At 38.9% G+C, this 23,012-nt stretch overlaps 2 protein-coding genes across 3 annotated transcripts; one reads left to right on the top strand and one right to left on the bottom strand.

Annotated features, from left to right (window-relative positions):
- Window positions 1-238: 238 nt before the first annotated feature.
- pld7 (phospholipase D family, member 7) lies at window positions 239-12,546 on the bottom strand. Of its 2 annotated transcripts, none has more exons than XM_028459731.1 (12): window positions 11,972-12,169; window positions 11,691-11,765; window positions 7,320-8,219; window positions 6,738-6,922; window positions 6,483-6,654; window positions 5,910-6,024; window positions 5,702-5,829; window positions 4,712-4,915; window positions 4,400-4,539; window positions 2,852-3,017; window positions 2,524-2,623; window positions 239-889 (listed from the first exon to the last, which is right to left on the bottom strand). In XM_028459731.1, the coding sequence occupies exons 1-12, from the start codon at window positions 11,972-11,974 to the stop codon at window positions 666-668; spliced, it is 2,412 nt and encodes an 803-aa protein (XP_028315532.1). In that variant the 5' UTR covers window positions 11,975-12,169; the 3' UTR covers window positions 239-665. The 2 variants fall into 2 exon arrangements, with proteins under 2 accessions (XP_028315532.1, XP_028315531.1); XM_028459730.1 differs by lacking the exon at window positions 11,972-12,169 and adding an exon at window positions 12,187-12,546 and having other exon boundaries at window positions 240-889.
- gpr137 (G protein-coupled receptor 137) lies at window positions 12,540-21,145 on the top strand. The gene is made up of 8 exons (XM_028459732.1): window positions 12,540-12,680; window positions 14,500-14,964; window positions 15,883-15,932; window positions 16,010-16,250; window positions 17,046-17,195; window positions 17,818-17,943; window positions 18,014-18,132; window positions 19,709-21,145. The coding sequence occupies exons 2-8, from the start codon at window positions 14,596-14,598 to the stop codon at window positions 19,803-19,805; spliced, it is 1,152 nt and encodes a 383-aa protein (XP_028315533.1). The 5' UTR covers window positions 12,540-12,680; window positions 14,500-14,595; the 3' UTR covers window positions 19,806-21,145.
- Window positions 21,146-23,012: the final 1,867 nt, after the last annotated feature.

Here is a 23,012-nt window from a genome sequence, read left to right as displayed (position 1 = left end):
GGCGTGGCCATCCTTATGAAATAACTCATAGGGATATATCAAAGCAATCACTAGATGCCTCCGAGGAACACTGACAGTTGGCAGGAGATCAATTTTCCTGAAGAAAAGTTGCCTGAATAAATGAAATCTTAACATTATTTCATAAAATCAAAAAATAACTTGCTGGAATTGATTCTAAAGAGGTTGTCATATTGTTATGATCAACTGTTCTTAATATATAAACAGAAATACATTAGAGAATGCATACCAGGCAGCAATTTAATAGTGGGACATCCACTAAGCTGACAAAGAAAGAAAATAAACAGACTAAACAGCAGAAAAGGACAGCTACAAGGTCAAACAGGAACAGAAAAGAAAATGTTCACTGAGTTATAAACTTAGTGGAACACGGGAGCAGCAGCACAAGTATGTACATCAGATTGTTTCATTCAACACAGCTACATGCTTTGGAATGATTTTCAGCTGAAGTTAAAACGCCTTAGAGTAGGATGCAGAAATGCGTCGGGCATTTAGGAAAATGTACAACACAAGATTCCCTGATCCTAAAGTCATGGGAATACCAGCAGAACTTCACAAGATATAAAAATACAATGATTTACAATTAAACACTGCAATTATATACATAGAAAGGCAGCAAATCTGTAAACAATGAGAATGAGGACTGATTAACTGAGGCTGGATGCAGCTGGAGGTCGTCTGCGGGGACACACATCCACGTTGTCCACAGACAGAGCACTGCTGTACTGGGAGCTCCAGTCCCTCAGGAAGAGCTGCTTTGCTTGGCTTTGCAGAGTCCACTGACCTGGTCCCAGCTCAGCATCCGTCTGGTTCACCACCAAACCAACACCAGCAATGTTAACAAAGTAGTTCTCTGACCAGTTGGAGGTCCCTGTACACAGAAGCACCAAGTTCACCTTCATGAGCCAATAGAACTGTACTGAGATGGAGACGCTAGGGAGGACAATTAGCACAAACTATCTGCTTTATCCACTGACAATTTCATTAACATTTTCAATATTTCCCCCCAAAAAAGTTTACTTTAAAGAGTAACTCAACCCTAAAACCACTTTTTTCTTCTGAATACAAATGTGAAGTAGAGATGATTGGTCCTGGTCCAACTCTCAACATTTTTGTCAAAGTATTTCAAATTGGTGTATTTTGTAGTAAAATGTCAAAGTGACTGCCCTCTATGGGTTGAAACCCAGCTATTACATTTGAATTTTGCTATTGGTTGAAAATGACATTCTGTGACATTTTGGGACCATCTCGGGTCACAAACAAGCACTGTTGGCCCCGCCCCTTTAATACAAACTAGTACCTGTGGGCTCTGCAATCTGTGGTGAGTTGGTTGGATTGAGATAATAGAGAGGTACAGTAAGTATTGAGTAGCTAGCTAGCATTGCATAGATAGTTCTTTGGAGATTATAAAGTATAGATGGGCGTGTCTTAACTGCTCCAGGAGCCCTGCTCATAATCAATAATATTTTTGAATTTCCCCCCTAGGGGCAGGTCAGCAAAAATCTGGGGGCTTAGTTACACTTTAAAGACAAAACTAAATTGCTTATGTTACTATATTATACAGATTGGAATATTAAGCTTGATTGTACTCATGATTGTGTGAAAACTCTAGCTCACCTTCAGCTTGTGAAACACGTGCATGAGGCTCATGTACCTCTTTTAAATCACTGGTAAAAAAAATCCTTGTTTTTGCTCCACTGTTTGTTGCTAATATCATTTTCTTTATTTGAGTCCGTTTCTTTTTACTCATCACCTCTGTGTTGTTTGATAGCATCCGTCTCTAAAAAATGGTAAAGCACTTTGTAACTATAAATAAAGTTTATTATAAAAGCATTTGACAAACCAATGGGAGTGAGTTTGACATGTGTCGTAAAGCAGCACTATGGTGTACGTATTAGGACATCCTCAGGTCTCAGAGTGAGGTATCAGGTAAACCTGTCATTTATCAGACCAAACAGATTTGTGTCTCAGCAAAACCTCCGTCGAATGAAACAGCCTCAGGCTTCAAAATAAATGTTGTCGACTCAACAACCTTAGTCCGTAAAACAAGACATGGCATTTTATTTTGAAGGAACCGGAAGTACAGATAAAGAAGTAGGTTGAAAAGCTCTTATTTATTTATTTTTTAAGTTAAGATATATCAACATTTTGTTTGATTAATAAATGCATAGTTAAATTAAACGTTGCTATATCTTAACCTTTAAAAATTAACAGAAAAAAGCTTTCAACTTACTTACTATCCGAAGCAGCACAAATTGATGACGTCATGTGTATTTCTGCGTTTTACGTCCTGAGGCCGTTGAGTCAGATGACTTTTACTTTGAAACCCGAGACCTTGTCATTTGACACTCTTTCATTTGACTGAGGTTTTGTTGAGACTTGAGTCTGTTTGGTCTGATAAATGACAGAGGTTTTCCTGATAGCTCACTTTCTCTGAGACCTGAGGATGTCCTTAAATGTACACTGTACAGCAGAGAGCGGCACAGTGTATGTTCAGTCACTCACCTATATAGACCACTCTGTCTGTGACCATGTACTTGGCATGACTGACCCGAGCAAACAGGATCTTCTTCTGCTCATCATTTGAAGGCACAGTGAAGATGCTCTACACAGAAACAAGAGCAGAAAGTTGTATCAGCAATAAAAAATGACCATAATAGCACCAGTTTGTCCAATATTGAGCCCAAACTTTATAAAACAAATCAAACACGCACTACATTCATTTCATGAAGTTCTTGCCCCGGGGGCCCAAAAAGGGCCTGATGAACACAGTGAGTATGGATTGTCTCACACCAGGATATTCATCAGGAAATCTTAGAACTACCAAACATACCACTTCAATTTTGCACTTCAGTGGAGTTCTGTTGAGCACCAGCAGGGACTGCAGAAAGGTGAACATGGCAGCGTTTGAGTGTTCCCAGCAGCTGACCATCAGTCTGACATGCACACCTCTGGTGCACGCAGCAGCACGCAGCTCTGAGTCAATGGCGGGCCAGAACCTGAGCACAGTCAGAACACCACATCAGATTCTAATTGTTCAGGACTAGAATTCTAGCATACAGTGAGTAAAGCCTGGTATATGGTTCTGTGCCAGGACCTATGCCGTCAATGCGATGCAGAGTTTTGCCAACTGTAGTTCTGCGTTGAGGGAACGTATCGCTATGCGATTGACCGCTGTGTCACTAGGAGGTGGTAACTGTGTGTTACAAATGAGCATTAAAAAGCCCTCATTTATCTTCCGGTCACAGAAAACAATGTTTTATGTTTAAGCATTTTAAAATGTACCGGTAATTTATTTATGAAGAATCATTACTTACCTACTGTACCTAATCATGTGTGTTTTGTTGGACACAAACATTAAAAAAATGGTTTAAAAATGAGCGCTTAATTTTTCAATATATACTACTGCAACAGGTTAAGTATAAAAGTGTGTCAATCGCTCCAGTCAACAATCACGCCGAGGAAGAGGGGGCCCCGACCCTGCTGGAGAGCGGAGAGAGAGCAGCGAGGTAACCTGGTCCACGGCCCCAGGAAGCAGGAAGTTGAGGTCTGGAGCTGACCAATCACAGCCCTTACTTTCTGTGTCGCCCTCGGCATGCAGTCAGGATTTTTGGGAGGAACACGTCAGGTTACAAGGAGTCTACGTAAAACGCTAAGTGCATCTAGGGCACTGATTTTACGTGGAACCATATATCAGGCTTTACAGTCAAACAATGGTGGTGGAAATTAAATCAGCCTTTGAACAACGTCTGCTGGAGCTGAGACAAACACAATGTGGTTACATAGTAACTGCACTAATTTTATTTCTCCAACAATGTAAAATACAAAACACCATTGAATGCACCATAAGCTTACTCTACCCTCAAAGGCTTTTTTTTTTCCAGTCAGACTGGTTTCAGACTTCAGTCAGCAGCTGCACTGTCAGGTACCCAGAGTGCACTGCTCTTATTGCCATGCTTTGTGAGCTGTACCTTGTCAAGCCGTCACCACAGTGAGGCTTTACGATCAATAGGACTTCAATAATCCAGCTTTGGACAATGTCTAACAGCAGGTCCTATTAGAGAGGGTCATGTTCCTTTTTCTGCTAAATTAGCTGCTTTTTGTGGAATAATTAAACATACGGTAAATAGGAGTTTTGTGCTGTCATTTTGAAATAGCAACGAGCGTCACCTCAGTGTGTTGAGGAGCCATTTTTACCCACAAACTCAAAAAAGTCTAATTAAAAAAGGTAAAGTTTCTTCTTACCTATCTAAGCACTAAGTACATGAAAAAAGTACTTTGCTTTAAAAAAATAAGTCACAAATGACCAGCATCCACGACTAGAAACAATGCACTTTAAAAAGGACAAGCTGTGACAAATGCAGCAATGAGTGAGGTGTACCTGACGGGCTTTTGATACTCAGACAGAGGCAGGTAGTCCATGACGGAAATGTAAATGAACTTCTGGGCATCTTTGATTACAGACAAAATGGCAGACAGGTCATCTGAGCGGCCTCGGGCAGATATTTGGGGAGGGGCACTCTGGGAGAGTCACAAACAACAAGAGCAGTGAAAATGTGTTTCTGTTCCAGATTTATGAGAGTAATGTTTACTCCTACAGACACAGGAACTGATCTGAATCAGCTTTAACAACACAAAACACGACAAACTTTAACACTTAAAACTTCTGAGTCTAAAACAATCCTGCACTTACAGAAAGGTAGACCTGAGCGGGGACTCCGTTAAACTTCAATTGCAAAGGATTCTGGGAGCTTGACAGGGCAGAGAGGCGAGCTGGCCAAACCAGAGGGAGAAAGCTGCCATTTGTGCCCCCGATGCTCCAGTACATCTCAAAGATCCGAGAGGCGTCCTGAGCCAAACAGCTGCAGTCCTCCACTGCCAAGCCCACCTCCTTCACCTGGTTCAACACACCAACAAGTGTTTATCTAAACACGAGAATGACAGAAATAAACTAGCAGTTTTGCAGAGTCTATATTAAGTTCATTCATAATAGAGACATGGAAAAGCAGCAGCTACTCTGGGTTCTCTTATTGACGCTTATTGATGTAGATAAAAACATAAAGTGAGTTTTCAAACCAAACAATCAAATAGCAGAAGTTTGAAGACGTCAACACCTAACTGAGGATAAGAGGCTATGTTCAAAATCGCATACTAACGTACTACACACATTAGAATGGTGATGACAGTTCCCACTGAAGTATACTCCCAAGTTTCCCAAGATGCATTTTGAAACTACATGCCAAAAACCTGAAGCACACTGAGGCTAAATATCTCTGTTAATGCTCCACCTTTGAAAGTTCTGAAAACATTTTAAGTAAGAAAGTGACTAAGTTGAATATCATCATGTGGTCATTTGATCCATAAAACTAACAGAAACACATTTCATGCTGACATTTCTGAGATTTTCGGAGACCCGCCATTGAACTGCTGACTAAACTTCTGGTTACCTTCAAAACAAGAGCCCTATTTACAAAAGAGTTAAAAACTAATGGGAGACAAGAAGAGATGCTTTTGTTTTCAAGAGGGGATGTTTGCCTTTTAGCCTGAAGCACAATAACGTGTCATGAATCTACTTAACATGAGAAGTTCTATTTAAACAGCGTCCCAGCTCATACCTGGATAAAGGCTGTGTGGACTGAGTGAAGCAATATGTGAGAAAGACAGGTTCATATGGCAACTGTACCTCACTGAGAGAACGCCAGTCCATGTTAGCACTCCCAACATAAAAGTGCTTCTGGTCGACCACCCACAGTTTGGTGTGGAGAATTCCTTTACTTATGGCCTGTAGGTCCACCTCTCTGACCTCAGCACCTGCAAAAGCCAGCATGAAAAACCACCAAGCCAATTCCAACACTGCTCAACAGAACACAAAGATAAACAAATGTTCCCACCTGCTGCAGCAAGTTCTGCTGTGTCTTCTGTAAAAGTTTGTGGATGATTGACGGTAATCTGGAGTTTTACACCTTTGGATCCAAGTTTCTTGAGCTGTTCAAAGACCTGCCGTCCCTGCAAAACAAGAATAGTACGATTTTAGACATCCACAAGCGTAATAACTTGAGCATTGTGGGTTTGTAATTGTGTAAATAATTACAATTATGACGTAATTAGAATTGTAGTTGTAATTGAAAAAACATGTTTCTGTGGTTTCTGTAGAAATCATAATTGAGTTCAGGTAATTTACTTTATAATTGTAATTGGCATGAACATTCTATAAAAACTGTCATTTACAAAGTAATTAAAGAGGCGGTATTATGCTATTTTTCATCCATCTCCATTTGTGTGATTAATTGTAACTGAAATCTAATAATCGAGAACGGAATTGTAATTGACTGGCAGGTGAAAAATAATAATAGTCATTGTAATCGGAAAAAAAAACAGGTCAACTTAATCGTAAATAAGATGCAATTGTAATTTCAAAATGTAATTGACCCCAACCCTGGTATGCGTAAAGTTTCTGGACTGACCTGAGAGTCAGAGGACGTGGGATTGCTGTCCCGCAGAGTGAAGTAGAAGGCAGCAATCTGGACTGAGCTGTTGGCCTGGCCCAGCAGCCTCAGCCAGCTGTTTGCTATGCTCTGTCCAGTAGAAGGGGATTCTGGGTACAGACCCACAGGGATGCTTTCAATCAGATGGACTCTGGTAGACACAGAGAAGCAGGATCAAACCAACTGAACAAAAAAACATTTCTAAGCATAGCAGACACGTTTTGGTCTACACACCGGCAGTCAGTGCTGCATGGCTCAGGCATCAGCACCAAGCCCTGCAGCCAGTGGAGCTCCAGCTGAGCTGCCAGCTGAGCCATAGACCTGGGAAGCCCGTACTGCCACACATGACCAAACCCTCCCAACAGCAGCAGCGTGAGGGGCAGGAGGCAGCAGATGGAAAGGCTGGAGCATCCTGACTTCTGTTAGACCAAAGGAGGGGGGTTAGAGTAGAAACATTTCTACCACTATGACAATATATATATTTTTTTAAATATGTATATTAATATTATGTATAAATGAGTAATGTGGCTATTAGTTGGGTCCAAGATAGACTATGGTTTATTTCCAATTCCCTAACGCTGTCACTTGTTCTGAAATCTTAACTTTTATGGTTCAGACTTATGTGGTAACGTTGTCCCTCTATCAATTTTTATTTTAATTTGCTCTCATTCCCTTTAGTCATTCCTGAAATTGGAATAAAATTGCATTCAATCACTTCATTGAAACCACATCACTGTCATGTGAACAAGTTTTCTCTCCAAATATAATTACTGTTCAAGCAATAAATAGAAAGGAGCAGAAAAACTGTAACCTCACCACACTTTTAACTGGTTTCTCCTTCTCTGGCGCTGCAGTAAATGGAGCTTCAACAGGATCACAGCTTTGCTCACCAAGATCCAATAACTCCGACTTGGGGTTTACCTTTTCTTCAACTTCCATCTTTTCTGGGTCTTGCTCCCCTACTATTTCACCTTCTGGCTCCTCGTCACATTCTGCTTCTGAAGAAGACCTGCTGATCTTTAGGTGAGCCGCCTTTATCGTCTCCATCTCCCAAGGTGGCTCTTCGTCCATAATGGCTTCCACTTGCCCAACCTCTAACGAGTGAATCATTTCTGCAGACTTGTTTGTGTCTCTGGTACCAGTGATAGTGGTGGCGAGCCTGTCCTCCCATGGCTTTTTGGTGATGAATCCCTCTTGTGGGAGCAGACTCTTAGAGATTTCTGTCATGGTGTCATCTTCGACGATAGTGGTTTGGCCCGGGTCTGTTCTGAGAGCAGGCCTGGGGCTGGCAGTCAGAAGAGGGTTGAGCACAGACTCGGACACACTCCAGCTCTTTGGTGCAGTGGTGATAGAGCTGGGCGCTGCTGCAGCTTCCTCTTCTTTGCTGTTCATCACAGACTGGACTTCAAAGCTCAGTTTGTTGACACAAGCTGCAGGTTGGATGGGTGTTGCTTCTGTCTCCTCTGAGGGTTTGACCTCTGAAGCTTCCACGCCATCACCTGCATCTTTCTCAATCGGCGGTGAAACATGGACAGCGTCCCTCTTGGTGACCAGTGGCTCTGTGGTTAGATTGGTGGGGCGTTTGTGAAAAGTAGGGATTCGGGAGGCAGGCTTTCCTCCTTTACGGTTCATGTCGTCTTTCTCCCCAAGTTCTTTTTTCTGAGAGTTGTCTTCAGTTTGGATTCGATCCAACACAATGCTGCAACACTTCAACGCCTGAAAATGAATAGCAAGAATGTCAAACCTGTATCATTACTTGTTTAAATAACGTTCATCTTTGCATACGGTCCATATACAAGTCCAACAGCAACCTCAGGGTAAGACAGGCATTTATATATGACACGTTCCAAAAGGTTAGCACTTCAACTCTAATAATATTTGCAAGTGATGAGTCCTGCAGTCTTTGCGTCCCCAGTCTTGCCAATAACTCACGGAACAATAATTCTCCGTGTTACCTTGGAAGGCTTCCGTACCACAACGCTTCAGCAGCCACACCTATTCAAATTAGCTCCACTCAATATGGCACGTCAGCACAGGCGCTGCAGACCATGAGTGTTTGTTTACAAATAGGACACGTGTGTTACTGTGACAACTGCAACACACTGACATTCTGTCACAGTGTAACAGCTGAACAGCTTTAGGCTTCATCCACTGCTTGTTAACACACGCTCTATAACAAACACTCTTTGGCAAGGAAGCAGCCAGCCTGCTTTGTTAATACTGTGGATGCTGATGAAGTTGACATGAAGACGTACGACAATACTCTGACTTTACTACACTGTACTTCACCACAAGGATGTTTCAATGCTACAAATGAAGCAGGCTTACCTAACCTTGACACCATTATCACAAGATACAAAAAATAATCATTTCATGTTATTTAATGCTGTCGTTCAAATTTTGCTAACACTTTAAATGGTAAATGGACTTGATTTTATATAGCGCTTTATCACCACACTGAAGCAGTCTCAAAGCGCTTTACATATCAGCGCATTCACCCATTCACTCTCACATTCACACACCAGTGGGACAGACTGCCATGCAAGGCGCTAGTCAACCACTGGGAGCAACTTAGGGTTCAGTGTCTTGCCCAAGGACACTTCGACACATAGTCAGGTACTGGGATCGAACCCCCAACCTCTCGATCAGAAGACGACCCACTACCACCTGAGCCACGGTCGCCCTTTACTTGACGTTTTATACAAAATTTTGACACTATGCTGTCATTAGAATGAATAAGGTGTCATTGAAGGCTGTTATTAAGTCAGAACTGTCATCACTGTGGATTATCCACTTCCTGAATGTAACGTCTTATTTTCCTACAGGAAGTTATTCCCAAAGAATAATCTAGGGTAGCATCTTCTTGAATAAATTGAAATTATATGTACGGTATACATCAGCGCTACACCAAAATGTACACAAAAACAATCAGATACATAGATTCTTTACTAGGAGTGTGACGAGATATTGTGCACGTCTCGCAAGATTTTTTTTTTGTGAGCTATTCACACTTCTATTTGTGACCTGTGGGGGCAGTAATGCGCCTTTGCTACATAAGATCAAATATTTTTCTTGTGCACTAAAATACAAAAATTTTAGTTTAATTTTCAAAAATGGATTCAGATGTAACTTTTGGACTCTTATTGCAGAATATAAATGAGGAAATGGGGAGTAATGTAATTCTATGCTTGGCCAAGTTTTCCATCCACAAGAATCAAATTTTAAAGTCAATTCTCAACTTTCGATTATTTTTAAACAAAGTCAGATTGTTTTGAACTCACTAAAATGGATTTTTTTTAAATCTACTAAAGCACAAATTATACACAATCTTTGAACTATTCCAAATGAATCGGTCCCCTCTGTATTTAATTAACAACATTTATTGTACTGCGGGTAAAGTAAGTATTTAACATGTCATAATTTTTCTCAGTAAAAATATTTCTAAAGGTGCTAATGACATGAAATTTTCACCAGATGTTGGCAGCAACCCATGTAATCCACACATGCAAAGGAATCAAACCATAGATGTCCATGAATTAAGTTATGTGTAACAATTTGAAATGACACAAGGAAAACTTATTGAACACATGAAGAAAGGGAGGTGCAAAAAAGCATGGAAAGGCAAGACACCAGCTGAAATCAAACAGTAATTAAAAAGCTATCCTGCCCCTTATCAGTGCAAATTCATATCAGCTGGTCTGGTCCGGCCTGTAAACCATGGATTTCCACTGGATGCTTATCTGCACCGAAACGGCAATAAAATCTTGAATGAACGCCACTTCCTTAAACTCAACTGCAATAAATCGGAAATCATTGTCACTCACTCCACATCCACATTAGAAACTTGGACTCACTGACCGTCTACAAAAAACTGCTCAAAACTCACCTGTTTCAGCTCACTGACAACCTACAATAGCACTCCCATTCTTTGTCTGTTTCAATTTTGCAAAGCGTCTTTGAGTTTGTTTTTTTTTTTTTAAAAGCGCTACATAAAACGTATGTATTATTATTATTACCTAAAGTGTCACACAAGAAACATCTCATGATGGATAAAATCAAAGAGCTCTCTCAAGACCTTTGCAACCTTAGGGTTGCTATAGCATTGGTTACAGAAGGATTTCTAAACTTCTGAATGTTAGTGATAATCCGGAAGTGGAAAGAACATAATTTCACCATAAACCGGCCACGACCAGGTGCTCCTCACAAGATTTCTGACAGAGTGAAAAGAATTCAGAATAGTTTACCAGAAGCCAAGGATCACTTGTGGAGAGCTCCAGAAAGACCTGGAATTAGCAGGTACAATTGTTTCAAAGGAAACAATAAGTAATGCACTCAAGCACCATGGCCTGTACTCAGCACGCTCCCACCCAGGGTAATTTAACATTTTTTGTTAAAGCTTTGCAGTTGCACTTTAATCTCAAAAACAGAAATGTGTTTTCACTTTTTCAAATAACATTTTCTTTTTTTGTTGTTGCAATAATTAAATGTTGTTTAATTATTGCAATAATATGTGTTTTTTAAAGGCGGGGAAAAAAAATGAAAATCTGAATCAAAAATCAAGTTTTCAAATTTAAAAAAATAATAATCGGGCTAATTTACTCACTGTTGTAATTTGGAAACATGCACCATGTTTGTCCTTTCAATTTCAATAAAGTATTAAAAAAAAAAAAAAAAAAACAAGTACACGTATGTAGCGTTTTAGGATTAGGTTATAACCTAATATCGCAACAATTTTTATTGTATGGTTTAGTCTTAGTCACGCGACCTAAACTGACCAAAAACGGATAGAATGTCAATATATTGATACAGCAACCATTTGGATAGCCACTGCCAAATTTTTTATTTTTTTTTTAAAGGGGAAAAAAATCGAAATTGGAAACAAAAATCAAATTTACAATGTAAAAAAAAAAAATAATCGGAATTTTGTTTAGAGCTCAAATCGTGCAGTCTTATTACTCACTGTTGTAATATGGAAACTTGCGCCATGTTTGTCCTTACAATTTCAATAAAGCATTAAAAAAGGGGGGGAAAAAAACTACAACTTTTTTTTTTTTTTCCGCACTGCCGCATAGCCTAAAAAAAGCGCTATTTCCGTTGGCACAGTGCAGGTGTCAGAGACCCAGACACACCCTGGTCCTGAAGTAGTCTTGTACTTATACTGTATGTATAGAATGAAATAAATCCTACCGTGGAAGTTGGATCTGTCTCCTCCAGCTCGGTCTGGTGCCTCTCCATCACCTCTGAGTCTGACTCATCCTGGTCCTGCAGGAAACTGTTTTGTTACACCCGTAGGGTTATAAACACTTGGTTATATAGAACTGTATGCACCCAGAAAACTACGAATATAGAAAAACACTGTTGCTAAAGCTTCCAGGCGGAAGAAAACCCATGTAAATCTAGTTATAATGCACAAAAAGGTGAATAAAACACACAGACGTTCTGTCCACAAAGGCAACCCCAAGACTTACCATTTTGCTCAAACTAACTCCCCCCTTTAATAACTTCTAGAGATGAGTTTGGATGCTAGCTCGTTAACTAACAAGTGAAAACAAAAAGAGCAGCTGTGAGAAATTAGTTTAGTATTGACGAGTGTCCAGTTAGCCCGTGCTGCTGTTAGCGGTCTAGCTACGTGGCTGTGAGGTCGGAGGCAGCGGAAAGGCTGTGGATATAAAGGCAGACCCACCTCATACGTAACTCCTGCAGGCAGCCTCGGTGCTGCCGGTGTATCCTGTAACTCTATCTCCGCCCCGTGGATGGTTCTCCTGGACCGCAGCACCATCGGCATCACGAAGCCCGTAAACAATGCAGGACTACAATGGACGGCTTCTTCCGCGTGTAAACAACGGATACGTTTTCCAGCGGTTTACTGCACGCAACCCTTCAAAAACAGATGTTTCACTACTAACCAGCTGCAGTCTTGAAATTCAAACTTTTTTTATTTTTTATTTTTCAAAAAAGTTTACCAGTTGTATTGCAAAGGTAACGTTTGAATTGAAGGCAGTTTATTAATTAAAGTAGCCGCGGGTTTCCTGTTTTAGTTTGATTGGCGGTTAAAATCAAACTCTAAGATCCGCCCACCATCATACGTCACGTCGATCACGCAAACGCGGAAGCTGCGGATTAAAAACCGTCGGCGTAAACAACAGCGGAGGATCCTGCATCTATGTGCTAAATAAGGTCAGTGTTTTACCAACAAATGTTGTCACTCATACCCACTCTGTTCCCTTCGTGTAGTCGCTGAAATTGAACAACAAAACAATAGAGATTGATTGCGTTTAGTTGAGAGTTTGAGAGTGTAGCCTTTAACATATCACAGCCAGTTGTTTACTTATATAAAGCAATGCAATGAAGGATCGAGTGACAAAGGTCACCAACCACGGGGTTACGGATGTCGTTATAAAGTAAACACTACCAAAAAGTATGCACAAGCTGTTTTAGATGTGTCCCACACACTGCTGAGAGGTTTGTTTTCAGGCTTTCTGCAGAGCTGCTTAATGACACTTCATTAGATTCAGGATTTATTCTAATTTAGCAGGTTTGGACACACCTGATGTAGTGCCATGGGTCTAGACATTGACCTCTCTAGACCAGGCTCTGGTGTTCTGTCCTCCTTTCTGATCACATGACCCACCTTCCATCCTGATTGACCTCATTCAGCGTATTGTTGATGATACTGTGAATACAATTATTTCCTTGTTGTTGTTATTCACCTCAGCTGTCAGTGGTTGTTATGGTTCAATGCAGTGCAGTTCTCTAGAATTAGTTTTTGATCGTGTTTGTTATAAAGAGTAGCCATTTTGTTTGAACTAGATTTATATTTGAGGAAGTGAAAGGGAAAGTGTATAATACAGTTTGTACAGATTGAGTGTGGGGTTTTCAATTTGAAAAAGAAGAATAATTTAAAAGTCTAATTTTAATTAGTAATGTTTTTTTTTTCTTTCTTTCAATCACTTACTAACTAGACATTTAAGGCGGCAACCCCCACATGGGGTCACGACCCCAAGGTTGAAAAACTCTGGTTTAATGATTTATATTCCAAGCACAAAAAAAGATGACACATGTCAACCAACTCAGCAAATTCCCTTGTAAAATATTCAAATGTTAATTTTTAAACTTGTATAATGCTGACTCATTGAGGTGAGCTTAAATATAGCTGTATTGCCTAATGTTGTTCCTCCTGTCATCCTGTTTATTGTGGAGGAACTAGTTTTTATTGTTAGCTCGGACAAATCCCACAGAGATTACGAAGCTTATTGACAAACATTTTGCAGAATATTGGAAACGGCAGATACACGGACATGCAAGAAGAAACCATGTCTATTTATGTGCATGTATGTGTACAATAAGTCAATAACTAAGAACGTCTTGGCTTTTAGAGAATAGAAATGGCACATCTGAGGGAGTCTGTGTAATCAATAGAGCTGGGCAATATATCAAGATTCAAGATATATTGAGTTTTCTGTTTTGGCGATATATAAAAAATGACAATACTGTATCTCCTATATCGAGATATATCTTTTTTTTTAACTTGTTTGGATTTATACAATCACACAGTCCAAATCACATCATACAAGTATTTAACATTATTAATAGAGTAAAGTAATACAGTCTCGTTTTAGGAGTCGCTACTTTAGTTCTTTGAACAGCATTTAAAACACAGTTAGATGAATTGCTGAGTGCATTCTAACCCAGGCTTTCCCCTAAACAAGCCATACTACAGAACTCACCCATATTGTGCAGATGCTTGTTAATAAATGTGCTTGTGTGGCATTTTTCAACAGCAAATTTAACCCAGAATGGTTTTTCTGGTAAGACTTTATTGAGTTAAAAATATCGAGATTTATATCATATATTGTTTTTTTGAGAAAAAATATCGATATGGTCCATTTCGCCCAGCCCTAGTAATCAGGCAGGAGACATTGACATCTTGACATTTTTTTGTGTTCGCAAAGTTTCTTCTCTCTTGCTGACCTCTTGTTCATTTGCTTGTCCTCAGCGTTCTCATGTGACCTCTGACCTTTTCTGGTTGAGAGGACAAACTTTTGCTCCTTCCTTGCGATGACGGACTGCAGGTAATCCTGTCAGCTCTTCAATGGAAGCTCCCGCACCTCCAAACTCTTCGACCCCGCCTGTGCCGGTCCCGATCCATCCGGCCGTGGCTCCGTCTGTGCAGCGGGGCTTCACCATCCTCTACACCGCGTTGTACGCAGGCCTCTTCCTGGTGGTGTACACACAGCTGTGGCTCCTCTACTTTTATCGACACAAGCGATGGAGCTACCAGAGCGCCTTTCTGTTCCTCTGTCTGCTGTGGGCCTCCCTGCGCACCACACTCTTCTCCTTTTACTTTCAGAACGCTCTGGAAGCCAACAACTTACCCATGGCTGTCTACTGGCTGCTCTACTGCCTCCCTGTGTGTCTGCAGTTTTTCACCTTCAGCCTCATTAACTTGTACTTCACTCAGGTAAGACCACAGGAGCGAGACAAAACTGGTCTGAATTTCTCGGCGCAGCTATGAAGATGCAGTTTGATTTACATGATTCTGCAGGGTTTTAATTGGGTGTGTACAATCTGACGATATGATACAATTCACATGTCACAATAGAATATATTCTGATGCATCACAATAGAATAGAGAGAACCGAATAGAATCCTTTTTATTGTCATTGCACAAGCATAATTGCACATGCCACTCCCAACAACATTCAAGTACACAATTCAAACCAAACAGAAGCAATCATCATAAAAACAACACAAGGTACAATAAAAAGTGCATGGGTAACAAAAGGTCATCAGTATACTAAACAATACGATATGCATTGCGATATATCACGATATCAATAATTACAAATTTTACCTTTACAAGTACAAAATGGTTTGAAATACAAGTTTAATTTATTTAAAACTTGCGAGAACAAGTAAATGGGAACTAACAGTAATTCAAGTACCAAATGGTATGTTTATCAAACTGTCAAATTAAATGTTTCAAAAAAGTTTAACTTTAGTTTCTACAACAGATTCTGATTCTGTTAATTTCTTAATTTCTTTTAAAAAAAAAAAGTAACCACATACATCTATAAAAGTGCCCAGTATGATTTATAAAAATACAGTGCAGTCAACTTTCAAGCTAAAATGCATTGAGGAGTGAGGTAGTTTACAAAGGTTTAGTGACCGTGCGTTTACGTGCTATGTATATGTTGGCACAATTAATAGTTTTTCTTTGCTTAAAAAACATGATTTAAAAAAAAAATAATAATTTTGGCATTTTTTTTTTGGATCGATACAATTATCGCGTGGTGAAATATCGCGATATATCGCCAAATCGATTTTGTCTCACACCCTTAAGTTTTAATGGCTTTTATTTTCTCCTCCGGGTTTACAGGTGTTACTCAAAGTGAGCGAGGCTTACAACTCAGACATGGACAGAGGACTGTAAGTGATTTACTTACAATTTATCAGATGTTTCTGATTAAAACTTCCCCTTAAACGCTCTTCAACCTCTTTTTCAGGTGGTTAGCTCGATGTATTTATGGCACGTTGAGCATCATTTTCCTCACTGTCAATGTGGTGTGTGCGGTTCTGGGAGATCGAGACAGAGACGGTGGGACGGGCGAGCTCACATGGAACCTGGTCCTCGTCCGTGTGATCATAAACGACCTGCTCTTCATCTTTGATGCAGTGCTGCTCGCCACTCTGCTGATGTCACTCACTCGACACTCGCGCTCCACAAGCCCCTACCTGATCAGCAAGGTGCCTCCTACTTACGTTCACACATAGACAGGTTCAAGTTAGTGAAAACATCATTAGTGGCCAAGTATAAGGAAGCAACGAGGTTTGAGAGACAAATTCTATTGAAAAGACCCAAGGCATTGACAATATTTAAACCTAATATTTTAGTTTTTTGTATCTCCGCTTTATAGAATATTACTCATTTTTAGGATTTTAAAGAATAAATAAAATAGACCCCAGAACAAGCATAAATATGAGAGCATAACACTGCCCCCTACAGGAAAGCAGGAATACTTCCCTTTTCTTTCTGTGATTTCATTTTTTAATTGTAGTTTTATATCACTTGAATACTAACGCTATAAACATACAAAAAATACTTTATTTGCTCTCTGGAAAGTGCCAAACTGCCAAATCCATCAAGATTTAAGAAGGAAGGCCCCAAAATAATTATTTCGTACAGTTGTAAGTTGAAAATATGACAGTATGCACACTGTAACCACATTTTATATGGAGTGGTCCTATTGGCTGAAACTGCACCGTAGGCCGTCATTCTTTTGTAACTTGTGTGTACAGGTTCCAAAACAGCGGACTTTAAAGAAATATAGTAAATTGATCATCCTAGCATAGAATGCATCAACACTAGAATCTATTCTTCATGGGCTTATATTGTATGGAATATATTTGTGCATGTCGGTCTCTCTATTAGTGTTATTGTATGCAATTCATTCATTCTCTTTCACCACTACTAATGTTGTGAGTCTGTTGTGTTACTCTGAGACAGCTCCAAGCTGACGCTGACATTTCTCATTCTTCCAGGGAACTACGGTGTGCAGAACAGCAACACTTGGAGCAGCAGTGATCTTGTTGTTTGCTAGCCGAGCCTGTTATAACCTGACAGTCCTCATCCTGTCCCAGAACTACCAGGTGGAGTCTTTTAACTTTAACTGGTACAACGTCTCAGATCAGGTAAGTGTCCATGGCTGATATTAATAAATACATCACAGCGGGAAGGGTTTTGAGCTATTTCCTTTGACCCATTTTTGCCTCTTTTCTAAAAGTTCCAACATTTTTTTCAGATTTTAGCTCCATTTGCCAATAAATAACAATTTTTTCCTATTATTTGTCCATTTTTGCTAGTTTTTTTGACACTTTTATCCAAATTTTGTCCTTTCTTTTATTTGTTTGGCCACTTTTCATTCAAAAAAGCTACCCTTTTACCCAATAAATAACACTCATTTCCTTTTTACCTAAATTTTGCCTCTTTTTTTTTTCACGTTTGCCACATTTTGCTCATTAAAGCTACTTTTTGTCATTACATACCACCTGGTTCCTCTTTATGTGCCTTTTTTGACACCGGTAACTGCTTTTGGCCCACTTTTCACTCTTTTCTTGCCACGTTTTTGCCACTTTTGGACCATTTTTGGACACCTGTTAAAGTCTACTTCCACTTGCTCATCAAAAAAAAAAAAAAAACAGGTAGTGAATGTACCGGCCCACTTCATGACGATGCCCGGTATGCCAGATGGCCAGTCCACCCCTGGTTTGGAGCATTTGTTTGATCACTAAGAATTTGTGCTTTTGTTTTTAGGCCGACTTACTCAATGAACTTGGTGACAGGGGCTACCTGGCATTTGGTGCCATTCTATTTATATGGGAGCTGCTACCAACCAGCCTCCTCATCCTCATCTTCAGGGTTCGGCGTCCTACTCAGGAGGTAATTAGTACTGTCCATGTGACAGGGGCGGGCAAATAATGTTAATCTGAGTGTTGTCTATTTACTCTAGACCAACAAGGTGCCCATCAACAACAGGATCCTGCCTCGTCCGTACTTCTTTGATGACCCTCAATGTAGCGACGATGACTCACCGGTCCCATGGACACGAAGATTACCTTCTCAACCCAGGTACGAACAGGGTTGAGGTCAAATACTGTATAATTGTAATTGGTAATTAATTACAAATAGGACGTAATTATAATTGTAATTGGAAAAAAAACCTTTTGCTGTCATAATCATAATTTAATGGTTATCGAGTTCAGATAATTGACTTTGTAATTGTAATTGTCATGGAAATTCTATAAAAACTGACATTTACAATTTCATTAAATGCAAACCTGGGGAACCATGTTACATTTCTATGGCTTACACATACGTAACATGTTAACAGTTGTTAAAATATCAATATCAAGTTTACCTCTTGAAGATAATTTTACCATTTAAAATAAATAAATACTGTAAATCTAAAAGGTATATAGACAGAAAAATGCCCACAACAAAAATATTAATACCAATATTTTCATAGATAAGGAAGCCTAATAAGGTAACTAAGAGATGAAAAACAAATTAGATAAATGGTAAATGGACTTGTATAGCATGAGATAGATGATAGATACTATACAATAATTGCAATTTCAATCGTAATTGGAAAAAAATGTCGCCGTAATCATAAATGAGTTGTAATTGAACATCGATAATTGGAAACGTAATTGTAATGGAAAAATGTAATTGACTCCAACACTGGGTACGAACACCACAAATAAATCCGTCTCACAGGCAGAGCAACTAACAGTAACTGGTACCTTACTATCCTCATTATACTGTACACTGGGTATGAAAAGAATAGTTTAATGTAGGGATATTGATAAATACTTTGGAGCCCATACCAAGTGTTGAAAATGTACTTTAATCTAACAGTTTATTGCATGTTGATGAATATAATTGTTTTATTCTTTACATGTTTATCACCAGAGCTTTAAGCCCACTGTGCCCAGTACAATGTAAATGATTAACGGAATGTTTCACACCAAATAAAAACCGTTTTCATGAAAGGCAAAGAGTATCTAGATAGAGTTGGCCAATTATTTACGATTATTATTAACTATTATTATTTTGTAAAACTCAAATTACACCATATTTACTGTCTTCTGGATTTGTGAATTGATTTACAAATGGTTTTTATCACACTAGGTTTAGCATAAATAATTTAAACATGTCCATGAAGATTAAACAAACACCCAGTTTGAGAAGCAAAATGCACAAAATGTCAACAAAAGTACACAACATGATAACAAAGACACACTAACCAACCAATTAAATATAAAAGGACTACAAAAACGTGTACAAGGACTTCAAAGACACACAAAATGACAGAAAAATACACATATAGACAACAATAACACAAAACAATATAACAAAAAGGCAACAAAAAATTGCCACATTCACAAGGAAAGAGACAAAATGAATTCAAAAACACAAAATGTCTAAAAAAAAAAACCTACACAAAAGGACTAGGAAGACAAAACATTTTCTTTCATTAATGCTCAGATTGGTCATTATTCTAAATGCTAACATGAATGTTCATAATGTGGCCCTCGGATGAGACAATGTAATTTTTGTGATAGAAGTTTCCCATCTCTGCCCTAGGTTCTAGGTTTCATGTTGGTTATTGACTATAATAACTATTGTAACTTTTCTCTTCCAGCTGGTATGCGTCTGAGAGCGCTCCTCTCCTGTTTGCCAGCAACACTGCAGACCAGAGCCACCAGCACCACACATTCTACTCCACCCCCCAGAACTGACACCAGCACCCACCCACCCTTTCTCCTCCCCAGCTCCAAGAGATGCAAGTAGATGATCAGGAACCAGCACCTTGTTATAAGTGTAACTGTGGGGTTCATTAATACTCCACAGGAAACAAAGCCAGTAGTGGTCCTGAAATGATCGCAAACATGTAGCTATTGATTGTTTTTATTGAGGTTTTGCACCAATGAACTGCCAGAGTTCCTAAAAGTGGCACATTAAGCTTTGTCAGCATTCCATGGTAAATGTTCACAGTATGTTTGGTTCTCTCTAACATGGATTTCTGTGGCTATAGATGTTTTTTTAATCAACAAATGAACTAACTTCCAATGACGATTTTGGAATTTAGTGTTGCAGAAAATGCAGTGATTGAGTCACCTTATTTATAAATCAATGGATTTTTTTCTCTCTTATCTAACTTTCCACAAGTCAGCGTTTATTGCTGTTTCTACTCTGTAACATCAGTAAAAATTGTCATCTTTTAGTTTGCGGTTTTATGTGCAATTACTATGTGTAAGTTAAACTTACAGGTACATCTCAAAAAAGATTTTGTTTTATTTTTGTCACTAATTTCAGAAAGTGAAACCCACACGCTATAAATTCATGACACATAGTGAAATATTTCAAGCCTTTATCTCTTAAAATGTTGACGATTATGCCTTACAAGTAATGAAAACCCCAAATTTATTCTCAGAAAATTAGAATATTACATAAAATCAATAAAAAAAGAGAGGAATAGAAATGTCAGGCTAATAAAAGTTCATTTTTCTGCTCTTTTACTTGTTTGGTCCTCCTTATACAGTGTAGCATGGAGGTGATCAAAGCACATGACATGTTAGCACAAATCATCACTAACTGGAAAATTCACACTAGCCTTCAAACGACATGGGTTCTGTTCCTATCCACTCTTCCTGACTCTGGGACCTTGATTTGAAAAAACACTTTCTGAAATGAGTGACAAAAATATTTAACTTTTTAATGATACTGTACATGTATTTTACCTGTAATGTATGTCTTATACTAGTTTTACAACACTAACTGAGGTGCAGTTTTGTTTCATTTGGCTTTTATAACTGTGCATTCCTAGACTTACAGAGTAATTACAGAGCCATCTAATATCTTCCTGTTTGCTTTCTGTTATTCACCAGTGTTGTTAGATGTTGGAGCTCACCTACTTCACAGAGAAACTGCAGTTTTTGTTTTAACGGGTAAATATGAACAAGGGAATGCGAGGTCTCCCAAATACCAAAACTACTTCTGATGTTTTTGAATACTACTTAAGTACTTGTAATTTTAAGTATTTTATTTTTGTGGGTAATAAAAAGAAAAGTGAAAGTAAGATGTTGCTTCATGTGTTTGCAATGCTCTGCTTGGTGGTCATAGAAGCTGGGGTACAGACCCACACATTAAAGCAGTGGTTCCTAAACGAGGGGGAGGGGGTCTCCCCGTGCTGCGTGGGTTTCCTCCGGGTACTCCGGCCTACTCCCACAATCCAAAAACATGACTGTAAGGTTCATTGGAGTCTCTAAATTGCCCATAGGAGTGAATGGTTGTCTGTCTGTGTTGCCCTGCAATGGACTGGCGCACTGTTCAGGGTGTACCCCCGCCCAGAGCCCAATGAGGGCTGGAGATTGGCACCGGCAGACCCCCGCGACCCTGAACAGGAAAAAGTGGGTCTGAAAATGAATTAATGCACTCAGAACTTTATAGTTACTGTTTTAAAATATGTGATTATTTTTATGAGTTTTGAAGAAGAAGAATCACAATTTTAAAAGTAACATGTTTTGGCCATTTTGTTGCGATCTGGGGTGGTTGGCTTGGGTCTACACCAGACAGTTATTGAGAGCTTTATTCTATGTGTTTTATTTTTTTTATTTGTTTGTGATTTCTTCTGAGGAAATTGTACTTTCCATACGCAACATATCAACTAATGTGGCACAAAGGTTCAATCACATACCAGAATGCCTCAGCTGCAAAAACAGGCCAATCGTCTTAAATGTGACATTACAGGAGTAAACCTTTAAAGTTCAACATTTCGAAAATTCACAACAAATCAACCATTTGTGCTAATGATTTGTAACTTTCACCAAAATGTAGCCCCAACACTGAGGAAACTTTTGGACATTTAAACCTGTTGCAAATTACGAAATCCATCACATCTATTACTCAACCTTTCTCCTCCCACAATTTTTGCTCAATTGACACTAAAAATCACACAGATTTTTGATTTATCAAAAATTGAGCTTACAGTGCATGAAAATGTTCGACTGCAAATGGAATTACAAATATATACTTGAGAATTCTTGCTGAATGCATTTTCAATCTTCGTGAAGAAAATTGACAACATTTTGGAAATGGCAATTTGATCAAAAACTGATTTATTTAATTTTTCTGCATTTTGAATTTTGCTCTCATCCTAAAATAAGTCCATGTTAAAAACTAATTACCCACACCTTATTGCTGTCTTGATGCAATTTGTGTCTTTTTAGACTTTAGTCTTCATAACTGAATTTTTGAAAGTTATTTGAAATCTGCTGTTAAACGCTAACAGCTGCTGTTTTTCCACACAGGTTACTGGCTTAGGGCCCTATTCTCCCATGTGCTTTAGTTAAAAAAGCTGTGAAGTGGGGCTATTTCTCACCTTTGAGTTTTATATTTGAGTACCCCTGATCTACAATAATAATAGATTACAGAAAGTGAAGAAAAATCTAGTCTTATCAGATGATTGTGTATCTAGTGGAGGAGGAACTATTGTTTCAGATAATGCAAAATGTTAACCTTTGAAAGTTGCACATAATAAGTTACTAACAGAAATGTGAATGGCTTATAAATGTGTGAATAAAATCATATACTGTATTATTGTCATTGGTATGCAGAACGAGTAAGAATTTAACTGTCATAAGGTCTCAGAAATGCTTCCAATTTTCCTGTTTAATGCCAAATGATGGAGACCTTAACAGCCTGCAGTACAGTGATCCATCTATCAGTGTGGAGTTTGCCTGTTCTCCCCAGGGCAGCAAAGGTTTTTATCCAATTACTCTGGCTCCCTCCTCCCATAATCCAAAAACATGTATGTTGTGTTGTTTTAGTCTCTAAAGTGCCCGAATACATGAGTGGATGTGTGAATTTGTCTGTTTTTATATATACAGGTATAAATGAATAAATCATGCATTAAGATTTCACTGAATTACTCTTTTTGCCCACAC

Source organism: Gouania willdenowi, chromosome 10, assembly GCF_900634775.1.
Source record: "Gouania willdenowi chromosome 10, fGouWil2.1, whole genome shotgun sequence".
NCBI lineage: Eukaryota > Metazoa > Chordata > Actinopteri > Blenniiformes > Gobiesocidae > Gouania > Gouania willdenowi.
This window is presented reverse-complemented; position numbering and strand designations above follow the sequence as displayed.